The following is a 17,890-nucleotide window of genomic DNA, read 5'->3' as shown; positions in this document are numbered from 1 at the left end:
GTCAGTGTGTGATTACTTTGTGTGGGGAGCCCTCAAGTCCAAGGTGTACCGTAATAACCCTCAAAGTCTTCAAGAACTGCAGCAGAGTATTTCGAATGAGGTTGCAGGAATTCCAGTAGTCCAGCTTTGATCCATCTTCAGCAACTTGCTGATCCGGGCCCAAAAGTGCCAAGAAATGAATGGTGATCACTTTCAACATCTGCTATAGTCAGGTTAGTACTGTATTTCCTTTTCTCTGCTGTCTTTCTTTGTACCCTGGAATTCCATTCTCTGGGCCACTTTTATTTGCCCCACCTGATATTGTAAGTGTAGCATTAAATTTTTCTTCTTGATCAGGGTGTCTACGTGGACAAGAAAAAAAAAAATTCCCGAATTTTTCCCTGTTAAAAACACAATTTCTCCCGGATGAAATTGCATATAAAGCGGGTGAAAATACATCCGGGTTAAGTAACAGTATACTTTCCCTCGGAGCTATAAAACGTATCAGTCCTTTGAATCGTAAAGGTCTTATACCGACGGAGGACGTCCCACCACTTCACTTCAGGAAACGAATCCTGGAAAAACAATGTGTTTGGAAAGTTGTTTGATGCGAGACAATTACTTTCGTATTGCAAAAGTATTTACACAAATTCCACAAATTACAGCTCGGTAGCTTCCGAAACTCTAAAATAGAGATTGTGTTGAGCGATGCACTTTTGTCAGCCAGTCATAGCTCATGTCACGTGACCTCGCTAGCGAATGATGGCAGTTATTCAGAGCACGAGGCCTACGAGAAAGACAGGCCGCGGCGCCTACGAGAAAGACAGGCCGCGGCGCGTACGTTACGAAGTTACGCCGAGCTCGCTCAACTCAGCTAAGCGCGTTTCTACACCGGTTAACTCATAAGCAGATGTGTATGTACGAACGAGAATTGTATCGTCTATTGGCATCCACTGTTATTAGTCCTACAATGGTAGGAAGTCCGTAGTCCTACTAACAGGCTCTAATTTGGCAATTAAAATCGTGCCAAAATGATTATCAGTTGCGTAGAAAAGTCGAAGTATTCTGGCATGAAGAGACTTGTGACATTGCTCAGTAACACATTATGCACATTTTTTTGAAGGTCAATTACACTTTTTGGCATCAATTGCATAATTTTTTATCTATGAAAGAACAACATTAAATATGAAAACTAACCTGAAGCTCGGTCTTTTTTTTAGCGTGTGTTACATGTTAAGTCATATCAAATACAAATGTGCCGGTAAAATTTTAAATAGTGGCATAAATGACTTATCTTCTGGGCCCGACATTTTTCAAATGGCTGATCCTCAAAGTGTTACGTTTTGAATGAGAGTTATAACGCCCTGTGATTTAAGAAATTCACTGCACATTCTCACACGTAACATAAATCATCTTGCATGGAAATTTACTTTGAAAGTAACGCATCTCAAGCCACTATTCGTAATATTTTCTGGTGATCTGTTAGAAATTTAAACAATTGTGTCGTCACGCACATCGAATGCACGTTAGTTGTTACGGACGTACTGCATAATCTTCGACCTAAAGCCTTTGACACCTTTCAGTGTCGGCAAACTGGTCTGTGCATTGTGTAAATTACCCATTTTCTATCCAACTAAACTTTTATTTTGGTGTTATTCTCTGATTTATGTTTCATTGCTGCAGTATTATTCAGCAGTAGTGGACTAAAGTTCTTTGTCAGCGTATCTGATCTTACACGTCAAACCTACAAAACTAACTGAAATCTAAAACCATGAAAAATCCAGGAATTCTCAAAAAATTCCCGGGTTTTTCCCGGATGAAAAAGTTCGCGGGTTTTTCCCGGATGTCCCAGGCCGTATACACCCTGTTGATAGAAGCAGAGTGTGACCCACATACAAATACCTGAAGCTGTACCATCAAATTTAAAAAGAACTCCATACCCCAGATGCTTCCACATTTCATATTAATGTCTTCAAAGTAAATTAATTACTGGTGAAATTATTATGTAGTTATTGATTTTGGAAGAATACCTTCAATAGTATGCTCAGTGGGGTTTCCTAAATTTACTGGTAATGTGAAATTTGATGCCATTAACGATATCAGACCATTCACAAGATCTGATACATATTGGAAAGATCTTGTCTGTTTACCATGGCCATATACCTGTAAAATAAATGAATAAGAAAAATAACAACTGTAAGACAATGGAATAAACATTGTTTCAGTAAGAAATATTTTTTAACAACATTCATAATGCTAACGTGTAACAGAGGGCTTGCTTGCCTTGGCTGGCCAACCCTCCCTCACAATGTCATAGACCTACCTCTAGTTCAACATTTATTCGTCAATTTAACCAGCATTTATAATACGTTTATTTACTCATCTAAATATGTCATTTTCATGTAAACTTACATAGCTTTTAATCTAACTTGCATTTCATTAAGTATTCAGCTTACTTATTGACTCCTGTTTAATGTCTACTGCTTTCAACATAAATGACTGTTGTGCTTTCAACACAACAAATTTCTTTACAGAAGGTCAAAACATATGCATTTTTGTACTGCTGTCTGTCATGTTCTTGTTTTTTCACCTACCTGTTGTTTTATATTGTGGGATCTAGTAAAAATAATCCTTTATTTATCACCACAGAAAGGAAACTCCTACGAATGCACACACACTTTATCATATCAGTTGCAGTGGAAATGCTTAACAACTAAAAACAAAAGACCAATTATTTCAACGTATACACACATTTTTTTTACAAGTTTCCATTTCATTGTGTCGATTACTTAAGACCATGAGCCATTTACATTTTCCTTTAAACAGCACCCAGAAAAAACAAAGCTGAGACAGCTACGCCATCTGGAATTTCTCGGCATGTTCATCACAAATAGAGGTTCTCTCTGTGCATCATGCCTTGCATGTACAACTGAAGACGGATTAAAACAGAAGGGATAGCATGGTGTCAAACATTTATTGATTTAAACAATGCCATGTTCTGTTTCAAGTTGAAAATTAAAGTGGAATGTCACACTACGCTCGCGTAGGATCACAGGAATCAACTGGAAGTCTAGTTGTCAAGCTATTTCATTTCTACAGCAGTGGTGTTATGTTCTGGAATCATATAGGTACAAGATATCCACTAAAATTGTTGGTAAGTCAGCAACACGGTCACCTGAAAGTTGTGCTCTTAATGTTGTTGATGTTATGACGCCACTGTTCAACTTTTAACAACATAGGAAAAAGACAGATTGCTACTTACCGTGAAGTAAACACGTTAATTTGCACACAGGCACACTTAAAAGATCCTCACATACAGCTTTTGCTCACAGTAAAACACACACACACACACACACACACACACACACACACACACACACACACACACACACACCCCTCATGCGCACACGACCGCAAACCCCAGCATCTCGGGCCGGAATACATCATCATGTGAGATGCAAGCAGCAATCTGGAGGGGGTGAGGGAAGGGATAATAGTATACTGGAGGGAGGAGAGACGAACACTGTCTGGTGGAGTGTGCAGGGACTTGACTGCCAATAGGCGCAGTGGCAGGCGTTTGTGGGGCAGGGGTGTGGGGAAAAATTGAGAGGCATGGGGAAAGATGAGCGGATTCATTGGCAGTGGGCTGCAAACAAACAGGGTGGGAGATGAGAATGAGGAGGAGATGATGGGACAAAGGTGATGGAAACTTTTGAGTGGTGGATATGTGGACAATAGGTCCCACCTACAGTAATGTACAGTCCCCACATCCTCCACCAAACAGTTTCCACCCCTTATGTCCTACCATCTACTCCCCATTCTAATCTCCCACACTATTTCCAGCCCTCTGCCAATGCATCCTCCCGTATTTCCCCACTCCTCTCCTTTTTTTTACCTTTTTCCACCTCTCTGCCCCACAACCTAATGACACTGCACCTGTTGGCAGTTTAGTCCCTGGACATTCCACCAGACACCAGACCCATACACTAATATTCCTTGCCCATCCCCGGTCCTCCAGATTGTTGCTTGCATCCCACATGATGATGCATTCCAGCCCAAGATGCTGGAGTTGGTGGTCACGAGTGCATGAAGTGTGTGGAGGGTGTGTGTGTGTGTGTGTGTGTGTGTGGGGGGGGGGGGGGGAGGGGGGGGGCACACACGTCTATCTTCTACTGACAAAGGCTGTGGCCAAATGCTTTATGCGAGTGTCCTAATTGTGCCCGTCTGCAACTTCACGTGTCTTCTTTATGATAAGTGGTAATCAATCTTTTCCTACATTATTGATATTCCTACCTCGAGCTTCCGTTTCAATTTTTGCGGTTTGACACTTACGGTAAGCAGTGGTTTTGATGTTGTGTATATCTAGGGTCTTGTGAGGCGAGTGAACAATTGACACTCAAACAGCCTTCCTTTGCTGGTGCTGACAATTTTTGGGACTCCCAAGCAAGCGATCCATGATAATAAAAGTGTAGTGCAAACACTTTCTGCATAGATGTCCTTCAGTGGAACTGCTTCTGGCCAATGTGTAAACCTGACATTGTTAACAGATAGGTGAAACACTGAGAGCAAGGCAATAGTCCCACTACATCTATGTGTATATGTTAGATGTGACTGATACCCTCACTGACAGTTAAGCAAGCACTGGTTGTATGTTTGAAATGTTTGCTCACTGACAATGAACACATGCTTTTGGCCACATGTTTACATCTTGTTTCAATGAAACCCAAGTTATGTAGTACATGGATGACATTTTGGTGGTTGCATGGAGGAACATACGGCCCCAGTTTACCTGTTAACTTATCACAAGTAGCTGTGATGCATGAGGTAACAATATTGCTACAAACGCTAAGGAAGAGGAGTTCCCATTCTTCACTTTCGCCTGTTCTGGGTCACTTCTTTCTCCTTTGCAATATCATCATATAAAATGCTGGCTGGCAACATTATGTTCAAAACTCTGGAACATATATCAGCAGGAATATTCTCTCATCCAGGAAGATACTGGATACTTGTTGTGAACCGCCTACTTGGGTGTTGCTATTTTGGGCACAAAGGCAAATGTTAATGGTTTGTGGTCTGTGAATTTTGTGAATTCTCTGCCTTCCAGAAGATAACAAAAGTGTTTGACAGACGAATATGCTGGCAGTAACTCAATGTCACATGCTGTATGTCAGTGATAGATATGGAGAAAAATGCAAATGATTCAGGTGTCCCTTCTCGCAAATGGATTAATATCTATGGAAACTGAAGTTACTGAAATGTAGAAGGCTGCATAAAATCTCACAATGTCATCTGATGAATCAATTTTTTTTCCTTTTCATGCAAAGTTTCCTGTAGCATGTTAATTAGTCTTTTATTCCCTGTTTTGTAGCAGAAATGATCATTTTTCAATTGTCAGCTCCTGATTGTATGAATCTAGCAGTTCTTGAATGTTATCACCACCCATATCTAAATTTAACTGCCTGCCAAAATCAACCACCTCTTCAATCACATTTTCAACTTGATCAGGATCTGGTATTGACTCCTCCTGGGTTTCAGTGGCAAAAAAGGAAAGAAAAGAATGAACACAGTTTTCTCCAGATGCAATTTTAAGGTTTTTGTAAAATTTCATTCGAAGATTGTGCAATAATTCTCATGGCATCTAAAACACTGAATTACTTCCAAAAGTCTTTTAAGAGATAGCTTGTTGTTTTGTCTCGCAGCTACATGTACGTGTGCAAACAATCATGTTATGTAGTAAGCTTTCAATGTTTTAATGACTCCCTGGTCCATTGACTCAAGAAAGCTGGTTGTACTCTGTGGCAAAAATATAAGTTTCTCAATTACAGTAAAAGGATGATGACCAGGAGTGTTAGTCGATTAGTAGCATCATTTTAAACAGGATTTGTTTCAATTGGCAATACCACTTAACTTCAAGAATCAAGCGATGACCAACTGACCAAACCAGTCCTCAAAAAGTGAGGCTGTCACCAGAGCCTCAGCATTCAATTTTCCAAATCATGTGCAACCCAGTTATAGATTTACTTTTTAAAGCCTTTGGATTTTCTAAGCAATGAACTAAGAAAGATTTTAATTAATAATCACCAACTGCATTCACGCCAAACATCACTGTCAACTGAGCTTCAGTGGCTTTAAAACCTGAAAAGCTTTGCTCTTCCCATTCAATAAAAGTTCTTTTAGGCATCTTCTTCCAGAACAGACCATTTTCATTCACGCAGAATATGGTGTGGCTGGTACAGCCACCCTCTTCTAGCACTGAATTGAGTTTCTCTGGATAGAGCAACACTGTCTTTATCAGTGCCTGCCACCTATCCATGCTCCTTTCTGCAATGCTTTGCCAATTAAGGCATCCCTCTTGGGTAAAATATTCTGGAGGTAAATTAGTCCCCCATTCGGATCTCTGGGCGGGGGCTACTCAAGAGAACGTCGTTATCAGGAGAAAGAAAACTGGCGTTCTACGGATCGGAGCGTGGAATGTCAGATCCCTTAATCGGGCAGGTAGGTTAGAAAATTTAAAAAGGGAAATGGATAGGTTAAAGTTAGACCTCTGGTCAGATGAATACAGGGTTATAAATACAAAATCAAATAGGGGTAACGCAGGAGTAGGTTTAATAATTAATAAAAAATAGGAGTGCGAGTAAGCTACTACAAACAGCATAGTGAACGTATTATTGTGGCCAAGATAGACACGAAGCCCATGCCTACTACAGTAGCACAAGTATAGATGCCAACTAGCTCTGCAGATGATGAAGAAATTGATGAAATGTATGATGAGATAAGAGAAATTATTCGGGTAGTGAAGGGAGAAAAAAATTTAATAGTCATGAGTGACTGGAATTCAACAGTAGGAAAAGGAAGAAAAGGAAACACATAGGAGGTGAATATGGATTAGGGCTAAGAAATGAAAGAGGAAGTCGCCTGGTAGAATTTTGCACAGAGCATAACTTAATCATAGCTAACACTTGGTTCAAGAATCATGAAAGAAGGTTGTATACATGGAAGAACCCTGGAGATACTAAAAGGTTTCAGATAGATTATATAATGGTAAGACAGAGATTTAGGAACCAGATTTTAAATTTTAAGACATTTCCATGGGCAGATGTGGACTCTGACCACAATGTATTGGCTACGAACTGTAGGTTAAAACTGAAGAAACTGCAAAACGGTGGGAATTAAAGGAGATGGGACCTGGATAAACTGACTATACCAGAGGTTGTACAGAGTTTCAGGGAGAGCATAAGGGAACAATTGACAGGAATGGGGGAAAGAAATACAGTAGAAGAGGAATAGGTAGCTTTGAGGGATGAAATAGTGAAGGTAGCAGAGGATCAAGTAGGTAAAAAGACGAGAGCTAGTAGAAATCCTTGGGTAACAGAAGAGATACTGAATTTAATTGATGAAAGGAGAAAATACAAAAATGCAGTAAGTGAAGCAGGGAAAAAGGAATACAAACGTCTCAATAATGAGATCGACAGGAAGTGCAAAATGGCTAAGCAGGCATGGCTAGAGGACAAATGTAAGGATGTAGAGGCTTATCTCACTAGGGTTAAGATAGATACTGCCTAAAGAAAAATTAAAGAGACCTTTGGAGAAAAGAAAACCACTTGTATGAATATCAAGAGCTCAGATGGAAACCCAGTTCTAAGCAAAGAAGGGAAAGCAGAAAGGTGGAAGGAGTATATAGAGGGTCTATACAGGGGCGATGTTCTTGAGGACAATATTATGGAAATGGAAGAGGAGGTAGATGAAGATGAAATGGGAGATAGGATACTGCGTGAAGAGTTTGACAGAGCACTGAAAGACCTAAGTCGAAACAAGGCCCTAGGAGTAGACAACATTCCATTAGAACTACTGACAGCCTTGGGAGAGCCAGTCCTGACAAAACTCTACCACCTGGTGAGCAAGATGTATGAGACAGGCGAAATTCCCTCAGACTTCAAGAAGAATATAATAATTCCAATCCCAAAGAAAGTAGGTGTTGACAGATGTGAAAATTACCAAACTACCAGTTTAATAAGTCACAGCTGCAAAATACTAACACGAATTCTTTACAGACGAATGGAAAAACTGGTAGAAGCCGACCTCGGGGAAGATCATTTTGGATTCCGTAGAAATGTTGGAACACGTGAGGCAATACGGATCCTACGTCTTATCTTAGAAGAAAGATTAAGGACAGGCAAACCTACGTTTCTAGCATTTGTAGACTTAGAGAAAGCTTTTGACAATGTTGACTGGAATACTATCTTTCAAATTCTGAAGGTGGCAGGGGTAAAATACAGGGAGCGAAAGGCTATTTACAATTTGTACAGAAACCAGATGCCAGTTATACGAGTCGAGGGACATGAAAGGGAAGCAGTGGTTGGGAAGGGAGTGAGACAGGGTTATAGCCTCTCCCCGATGCTATTCAATCTGTATATTGAGCACATAGTAAAGGAAACAAAAGAAAAGTTTGAAGTAGGTATTAAAATCCATGGAGAAGAAATAAAAACTTTGAGGTTCGCTGACGACATTGTAATTCTGTTAGAGACAGCAAAGGACTTGGAAGAGCAGTTGAACGGAATGGACAGTGTCTTGAAAGGAGGATATAAGATGAAAATCAACAAAAGCAAAACAAGGATAATGGAATGTAATCGAATTAAGTTGGTTGATGCTGAGGGAATTAGATTAGGAAATGAGACAAAGTAGTAAATGAGTTTTGCTATTTGGGGAGCAAAGTAACTGATGATGGTCGAAGTAGAGAGGATATAAAATGTAGACTGGCAGTGGCAAGGAAAGGGTTTCTGAAGAAGAGAAATTTGTTAACATCCAGTATTGATTTAAGTGTCAGGAAGTGATTTCTGAAAGTATTTGTATGTAGTGTAGCCATGTATGGAAGTGAAACATGGACGATAAATAGTTTGGACAAGAAGAAAATGGAAGCTTTCGAAATGTGGTGCTACAGAAGAATGCTGAAGATTAGATGGGTAGATCACATAACTAATGAGGAGGTATTGAATAGAATTGGGGAGAAAAGGAGTTTGTGGCACAACTTGACAAGAAGAAGGGACCAGTTGGTAGGACATTGTCTGAGGCATCAAGGGATCTCACATTCAGCATTGAACGGCAGCGTGGAGGATAAAAATCATAGAGGGAGACCAAGAGATGAATACACTAACCAGATTCAGAAGGATGTAGGCTGCAGTAGGTACTGGGAGATGAAGAATCCTGCACAGGATAGAGTAGCATGGAGAGCTGCAGCAAACAAGTCTCAGGACTGAAGATCACAACAACAACAACACGCCAATTAAGAAGACTTCTGAATCAGCTAAAACAACCATTACTAGCTTCAAACACCTCATCTTTGGCTGCCTCCCCAGTTTCTTCTTTCAGTTTCTCAAATATCAGCTTAGTTTTAGAGCACACCACATTCTAATCAACAGGACAATTTCCATTTGAGTGATAATACCATGAAGTTTACGAATAATACCCAAGTTCAAAGACTGAGCAATTCTCACAGCTTCCAGAATTTTTTCTTTACCTTTTACAATTGTTTTCACTGTTTATTCTGGTAGACCAAACTTCTTTGGCAATTTTAATTTTTGCATTGAAGCCTTTGATAATATGAAGATTAAATTCCAAAGATGATTTTCTTCCCTTGTTTGATGCAAATGAATCAGTTCTGCTTTGTTTGGACGACACTGGCTCTATCAATCAAACCAGCTCTGTGGATACAATGATTCTGCATGAAACACGTCTGAACCTGTGGGGGGCACAATGGCGGAATTAAGTGCGCAGCATTCAAACAGATAAATCATGTAACTCTAGATTTGCATAAAAAGGGTAGCACATATTTAACTGTTTGTCTCTATTGTTATACTGTAAGTTCAGTTTACAATATTTTCAGCATAATTCTACTTTAATTCCTCGTAAGTTGTTGTGTTATTTGAAAATTAATAAAGATACACACTGAAACATTAGCAAACGCACAATTGTGCATGTCGGGCCTAATGTCAGATTTTTTAAGACATTAGCTTGTTGACAGAGTGCTGATATTCACAAGTGTTTCAATGTCTGTATCTATCATGTCTGAAAGCCAGTTGATTTCATATGGTCTTGTGATGTTTTGCCATTACTTTAATAATATCACTCTGTCTAACAGTTATTATTAATCAAACAAAAAAATTAAATTATTGGTCCTATTTCAACACTTGTGAGTGATACTGTCATCGCTGCTTTGCTAAATCCACAAGATATAGATGATTTAAGCAATGATGGTGATATCCTTGAATCTACTTGACTCCTAAATGCAAAGACAAATGCTTCAAATTCCTGGAGGAGTTCATCTGGGTCATCTTCACAGGTGAAGATTTTAAAGAAACATTCACTTCACAGTACAATGAAGATGACATCCACCAACACTAAACTGAAAACCTGGGGAACATAAACAACATACGTGACAGCAAAGGAACCAAACATACATGTTTCTGACTATAACTGCACTAGGCAAATGGTGAAAAACCTATTCGACGACACTTTTCTCAGGTGACACCATCTTCTGAAGATCAGAGCCAGCAGTAAACCTTACTATTCATGCTTTATATTAAAGCAGAAATTTTGTACAATATTGTTCGAGAAAAGTTTCATTTCATTTGTTTCAGTATGTTGTCAAAGTTACAAATCCAGCATCTTATTTCCTAAATTCCTTCAATAAACAATTGTTCCAAAAAGCAGCAACCTATACAGACATTTACTACATGGCTAAAACAGAATTACAACCTGCAAGAAGTTCACAGGAAATCAAGAAATTAATTGGCGTGCCATGAGGGAATACCTTGTCATAGCACGAATGGAAAGTGTTACAGGAATTGATGATCATGATGAAACCGAAGGAGACGGCCACTTATTATAGCTGAAAGCAAAAGATATAAACCATCGTGTTCACCATGCACGAATAAGAGGTCACTAAAATTTGATAAATATTCTGCTGCAAGAAGTTGCCACAAAACCTGTTGCAAACAGCCTAGAAGAAAAAAATATGTGATAGTTTTGATGTGTACCTGTGTTTATCAAAAGATGCCAACTGTTTTGCTTTTATCTCACAAAGAAATGAGTGAAAATATGACAGACTTGGATTGCGTGTATCACAAAAAAGTTTTGGTTTAGGGCCAACATGCACAACTGTGCAGTTGCCAAATTTCTAGAAACTTCTGAAAATAAATTTATTTTCATTTTTCTAATGTATTAATGACTGGTTTTCACACGCTGGGAGTTCCTATTTTCAAAAATACACAAAATGCAACCTTGGGTCTGGAGGGGACAGAACATGCAGCGGTTGGTAGTTGTTGAAAAAATATAGCTCATAAAATATCATTGGTTACTCGCATTTCAGCAACAGCATGCATGTCTTGCCGCAAAGTTGACGAATTTTTGTGTCTTAGTTCTACTTTGATTAGTAATTTTTAACTTTGTGTGATTCTGATTCCCGATTTCTGTGATACAAGGTGTTTTTAAGCCTGTTTCTCGAAAAATCAGTATCAGTTTGGACATGAAATCTGCAATTAGTTCAGCAACTCGCTATCAAACTATCCCGAAATGTAATGATACTTAGTTACCCCATTGCTAATACGTGCAGTAATAAACCGGGACTCCACTTACAAAATCCATCTTTGTATTTTTTCACCACACAGGGTATTTCCATACAAGTGTTGTTATATGGTGAGTCTGCCACGAAAAAAGACATTCAAATTATTACAGTAACATTGGAATAATGATTGGAGCGATTCTTGTGTACTCACAGTCACAATGGGGTCAACATTTAAGGGACCTAATAAAAATAATTATTTATTTAGCACCACAAAAAGAAACCATTATAAATGCACACATATCTTTTAGTGTAAGATTCAATAACAATACTAAATAACTAAAAACAAAAGATCGATTACTCTTTTGTTTATCCATAGTTTTTACAGTGTATACACTTTACTGTATCTATTACAGCCACAATACTACATACTGTTACCACTCTGTGGAATCAATGGCAACTGCTTCACGTACTAAAAGAAGCCATTTTTTAATTCCAGGACCTATTTAAGGCTCAAGTGACACAAGATGCCACTTGGGGTGGCAAGCTGAGACATACACCACGACTGTAAGATTTACCTACATGATGCATCACAATTTGTAGTGGCCTCTCAGGGCACCAAGGGCAAGGACACTCAAGTGTAAGATTTGTATAAAGGATGTACACAACAAGCAGCAAAAACTAACATAGGTGAAAGTGAAGGAGGAGGGAGCAAAGTAGATTCACTTGAGAGGAAAAATGTTCTTGAACCAGCCCTGATTAACTCAACCAATAATACCCCCCCTCCCTGCACTGCCAGACATTATGTGAGAGCACATTTATTTGTATAAAATGAGTGAAATTTCAAGTACTGTAGTACCTATAAAAGGCCTCCTAGGCCCATTAACACTTATAAAGTAATAAAAAATAAATATTCTGTGAAAAAATGTTTAACTGTACTCGCACAGTAACTTAAACGGGCATCTATCTTCCAACACGGTAAATAATTAAATGTGCAAAGAAAAAAGTTTAGAGAAGGCTGTGTAACTGCGCTGAATGAGTAAAGGGCTGCAAGACTGAGCAGACTTTAAGTGTATTCTTGCAGCAATACCAAGAAAGTGTAATTTCACAATTACTTCTACTCAAATATGAATTCTGTAAATTTATAATTTCACAGACAACATTGTCTGAATTCATCACTGACAAATTATGTTAAAAACTATTTTTATCACAATTCTTAAAAATACTAACAAATAATTTCATTGAGTTTCATGTTTTATTCTGCTGTCTCTCACACTCTTTGTTTTTCACTTTTCTGTCACTTGAAGGCTTTATGCTGTGATCACTCAGTGAAATGAATTACTATTAATACTACACTTAAGTTTTTGTGATGTACCAACTAATAGCACATGGATTTTTGATGCACTATGAAATGAAAAAAAGTCACACACACCTGATGTCAATGAGGAGAGTGTTTATGCACACTTTAGATGTGTAAAAATTTGGAATTACATCTGCACTACAAACAGGTACCAGACTAAAATATAAAGTAATACCACACAGAAATGAATGAATCGTGAAGGAGGGTACGGGGAGTGGGGGAAGCAGACTCCAGCACATTTCCAAGTGGCCCTGACAGTGCCATCTACTGGCTGCCATACCAACTGTCAACTGTTATCGTATTTTATAGACTACAATATTCACTTTTTTCCTCAAAAAACTGCCTCCAAAATTCAGGTGATTTTATAATCAAAATTAATATAAAAATGTCTAGTGTTTGATTTATAACCCCCGCCAACCTTAAAAATAGCTATATATTTGAAGTGGTGGGAAATCTATCTCTATCTGGCAAAACGACTCAACTGACACCAGTGGTGTACCAATGTGACAAACATGAGTTGTAGGGATTCACAAGCTTGCTAACACTATCTCCCCCCACCCAGCCATTACAAACCCAGCACACTGTCTAGCCTATGATGTGTCATTGCAGTCTATGGTGCAGTGAACTTGAACTGAAAGTGATTTGTTGTCGGTAACAGTACAATATTTTTGTTAGTAGCTAGTTATATAATGGAACAAAATCAAAAGGTCTTCATATGATGTGGGCTATATATTGAAAGCAGCAGTATATGCAGAACAACATGGAGCTGCTGAGTGGCACTTTGGCACTCCACAAAATCATCATTCACAATCAGTAGGCTGATGAAGGACTGAAAAAATGAGGAAGACTAAATGTGCAAATAGAGGACTGAATTCAAAATGGCAAGAACTAGAAGGTGATGTATTGAAAGAGGTTCAAGGACACCATCAGAATGGCACTGGAATCAATATAAAATGATTCAAATACACAAACTTTAACAGTGGAGTTGGTTGGTGCTACGGGTTTATGAAGCGTCATGGACTTACCCTGTGAACAAAAACCAAAATATCTCAGAAAATACCACAACAGTATAACAAGAAAATGGCTTTATTATTCAACATCAAAAGAAAATCAGTGTGGAACTAAGCCAAATAGTGAATATGGAAAAAATTGCTCTGACATTTTATGTGTCAAGTAACAGAACTGTTGCTGTGAAAGGTGCTAAAATCGTCAAAAAATGCACTACACTGTTGTCCTTTCATACTGTGTTGACGGTACTTAACTTAATCCAATTATCATTTTCAAGTGCAAAACAATGCCAAAACCTTCTGAAATACCGCCAGGTGGTGTTGTTCACATATATGACAAGGGTTGGATGGATGAGGCTGCTATGAAATTATGGATTAAAGGAGTGTGGGAGGAAGGAAAGGTGCTTTATCGAAGAAGATTTCTGTTCTTGTGCTAGATCTGTATAGTAGTCATTTGAAAAATTCTGTGAAAGAGAAATTGAGACAGGGAAATATGGAGCTTGCTGCTGTTATGGAAGGACTTACTTCAAAACTGCAATCTCCTGATGTCTTGATAAATAAATCATTTAATGTGTATATTAGAGAGAAGTGGAACAAATGGATGGTGGACGAAACCCAACATCAATTCACGATGAAGGGAGCTTTAAAACGACCTATAATCAAACAAGTGTGTCATTGGATAGAAGTCATGGTCTAGAGTGAGAGAGGACATTATTCAGGGTGTATATGCAGACAAGAAAAAAAAATTCCTGAATTTTCCCCGGATCTCCCAGTTAAAAACACACTTTTTGCGATGTGAAAATTTTCTTCTTCCAATGTGAAAATACATTTTTTCCACAATAAGCGACAGTGTACTTTACCTTGGAGCTGTAAAAATATCAATCCTTTGAACAACAAAGGTTTTATACACCAGCGTAGAACTACCGGGCACTTTAGAAAATGAAACTCGGCATGAGGGGAAAGGGGGGGGGGGGGGGGGGGGCATTTTGGAAAGACCTTTGTTGTGCAGCAACAAGTATGCTGCATATTTTCATATTACAATACGCTAAATATTTTCGTATTACGAAAGTATAAATTCAAATTCCAACAAACACAGCACTTTATAGTTTCTGAAGCACTGAAATAGAGATTGCAATGCACTTTGGTAAGCCAATCATAGCTCATGTCGCGTGATCTTGCGAGCCAATGACAGCAGATATTCAGAGCATAGGACACGTCATGCAGTCAGCCAATAGCAACATCACTGTTAAGCAGCGTGAACACGTAAGTAGGAAAAGTTAATGTACATAGTGTAGCTACAAGAAAAGCTAAGCTTTCACATATAATACTGGTCTTTTTAGCATGCGTTACACTTTGAGATACATCACACAAATGCGTCAGTAAAATTTTAAACAATGACATTAATGTCTGGTCTCCTGGGCTTGAAATTATTCAAAGTAGCTGGTACTCAAAGTGTAAGTTTTACATTAGAGTCAAATGCTCTGTGATTTAAGAAATTCACTGCACTTTCTCACAGGTAACATAATTCACCTTGTGTAAAAGGAAATTTCCTTTGAAAATGACGCTTTTTAAAGAAATATTCGAAATATTTTTCCCGTGACCTCTTAAACATGGATTCGTTTCAGCAGCTGCCACAGAGCGCCAGAAAACAGGCATTACTGCATGTAGGCCACTGGAAGCCAGTACATTCGTACACATATAGCATTAAGAGATCTTACATGACGTCATAAAAGATGATGATGATGATGATTAGTGTTTTAGGGCGCACAACAGCGAGGTTATCAGCGCCCGTTCCCAAAAGTTCAAGTCAGAGCCGAATCTTGAGAGAATTGGTAGTGTTCAAATTGCAAGAATGGACACAGCACATCAAAACAGGGAGATAAAAACTAAAAATAAAATAGCAGTACAAACAGGGAAAAATAAGTAACGGTGGCTAAGTGACCACTTACAAATAATGGGTGACCAAACCACTGGACAGCACATTAAGACTTCAATCCCAATATTTTGGGAAGAAGGCCAGACATCACACAAAAACGTAAAACTCGAGCGACACTCGCCTCATTATTAGTTAAAAGAGAGGGTAGGTCCGGTGGGAAACTGAAATCTTCCCTCAAACCCGCATATAAAACACACACAGTTAAAATATGCCGTAGCGACAACTGTGTCCCACATGTCTGACACGTTGGTGGCTCCTCACGACGGAACAGAAAACCATGTGTCAAAGGACACTGTCCTATTCTAAGCCGTGTAAGGGCTACTTCCTCAGCGCGTCGTTGTCGGAAGGAGGTGAGCCACGGTCAGACAGAATCCTTCACTGCTCGCAACTTATTATCCCTCACGTCCAGCCACTGAGCCTCCCACCAACGCATGACCTCCTGAGTCACGAAAGACGTAATGGCCTGCAGGGGGACGGAACAGCGAGCAGGAGGTGGGATGGAGCAAGCCTCCTTGGCAGCCGCATCTGCAAGTTCATTTCCAGGAATCCCTATGTGCCCTGGAACCCAGCAGAAAATCACAGCCTTACCCTGCTGTTGCAAGAGCAGGAGTGCGTCCTGCACCTCTTGCACCATCCGATCTGCTGGGTACATTTGTTCAAGAGCGTGTAGAGCACTTTGGGAATCGGAGCAGATGATGAATTTCGTGCCACGATGTCGGCGCATATGCTCTAATGCTTGCAGAATGGCAAACAGTTCTGCATAGTAAACTGAGAACTGCTCTGGGAGCCCTATCCGATGGACAGTATCGGGAAACACAGCAGAGCAGCCCATAAAATCCCCCTGTTTAGAACCATCCGTGTAAACAGTAATAAAATTGGAATGGCGTTCTAAAATCTCAGTAAGTTTAATTTTAAAGAGGTGGTCCGGGGTACAATACTTCCTGTAAGCAGCCAGATCAAGAAGTAATCTTGGCCTTTGTAGTCGCCAGGGAGATCCCCTACTCCATCCCTGGTGGAGGACCTTAATGCCCTCCAGGTGTACTGACTCGAGACTCTCCTTTGCACGGATGCCAAACGGCTTTGTTGCCGCCGGACGGTGGCGGAAGAGACGTGCCAGTGCCGGCTGGGAAAAAGTGTCGGATGCCAATGAAAGAGGAGTGGACTTGGTCCTGTACGCATGCCGTACCACGAGGAGAAGACGCCGAATGGACAGCGGAGGCTCTCCCGCCTCGACACACAGACTAGCAACTGGACTCGTGCGATAAGCCTCCGTTGAAAGCCTAATACCCTCATGGTGAATCACATCCAACATTTTGAGGTAGGAAGGTCTTGCAGAGCCATAAGCTTGACATCCATATTCCAGTTGAGGTCGCACAAAGGCCTTATAAAGTTGGAGCAGACGTGCCCTGTCAGCGCCCCAGGATCTATGACTGACGCATTTAAGGACGTTTAAAGCCTTGAAACAGCGGACCTTTAGATCCTTTAAGTGTGGCAACCATGTGAGCTTCTCATCAAAAATAAGCCCGAGATATTTCACTTTTTCCACAAAGGGGAGAACAGTGTCTCCTAGTTTTAAAACAGGGAGATTAAAAAGAGAACGGGAACGGTTAAAATCTACACAAACGGTCTTCTCCAAAGAGAATTTAAAGCCCGTGGTCTTAGACCATTCCTCCAATCGCACGAGTGTCAGCTGTAATTGGCGTGTAGCAGCTGTGACGGAGGAAGACACACAGAAAATGGAGAAATCGTCCACAAACAAGGAGCACTGCACGGGCCGTCGTACTGTGGACGCAATACTATTGATGGCAATTGCGAAAGCTGTCACACTGAGGAACGTCATAAAAGAAATAGGGCATCAGAGGATACTTCAAGAGCATGGGAGTTCCGTAAACCATACTAAAATGCATAATTCAGCTTAGAGGATACATTCATATGTGTAGATTATCTGATGATAAGCTTTTATGTAAACTTTTCGGGATGCAAATTTTCTTGGAGTAGCAGTACTGTAGGGTCTCATGTTTGATTCTTTATTATACCATACATGCCAGAAG

The 17,890-nt window shown here is 39.7% G+C and overlaps 1 protein-coding gene across 1 annotated transcript in view; it reads right to left on the bottom strand.

The window, feature by feature from the left end:
• LOC124595711 (UDP-glucuronic acid decarboxylase 1) overlaps positions 1–17,890 on the bottom strand; it is a 91,368-nt gene that overhangs the window by 33,698 nt on the left and 39,780 nt on the right. Inside the window, exon 6 of the mRNA XM_047134576.1 lies at positions 2,010–2,142. Coding sequence (XP_046990532.1) covers positions 2,010–2,142 — 133 coding nt within the window. The remainder of the gene's footprint in view (positions 1–2,009; positions 2,143–17,890) is intronic.

The sequence above is a fragment of the Schistocerca americana genome, chromosome 2 (assembly GCF_021461395.2).
Source record: "Schistocerca americana isolate TAMUIC-IGC-003095 chromosome 2, iqSchAmer2.1, whole genome shotgun sequence".
NCBI lineage: Eukaryota > Metazoa > Arthropoda > Insecta > Orthoptera > Acrididae > Schistocerca > Schistocerca americana.
Note: the sequence above shows the minus strand (reverse complement) of the source record. Positions and strands in the feature narration are given on the sequence as shown.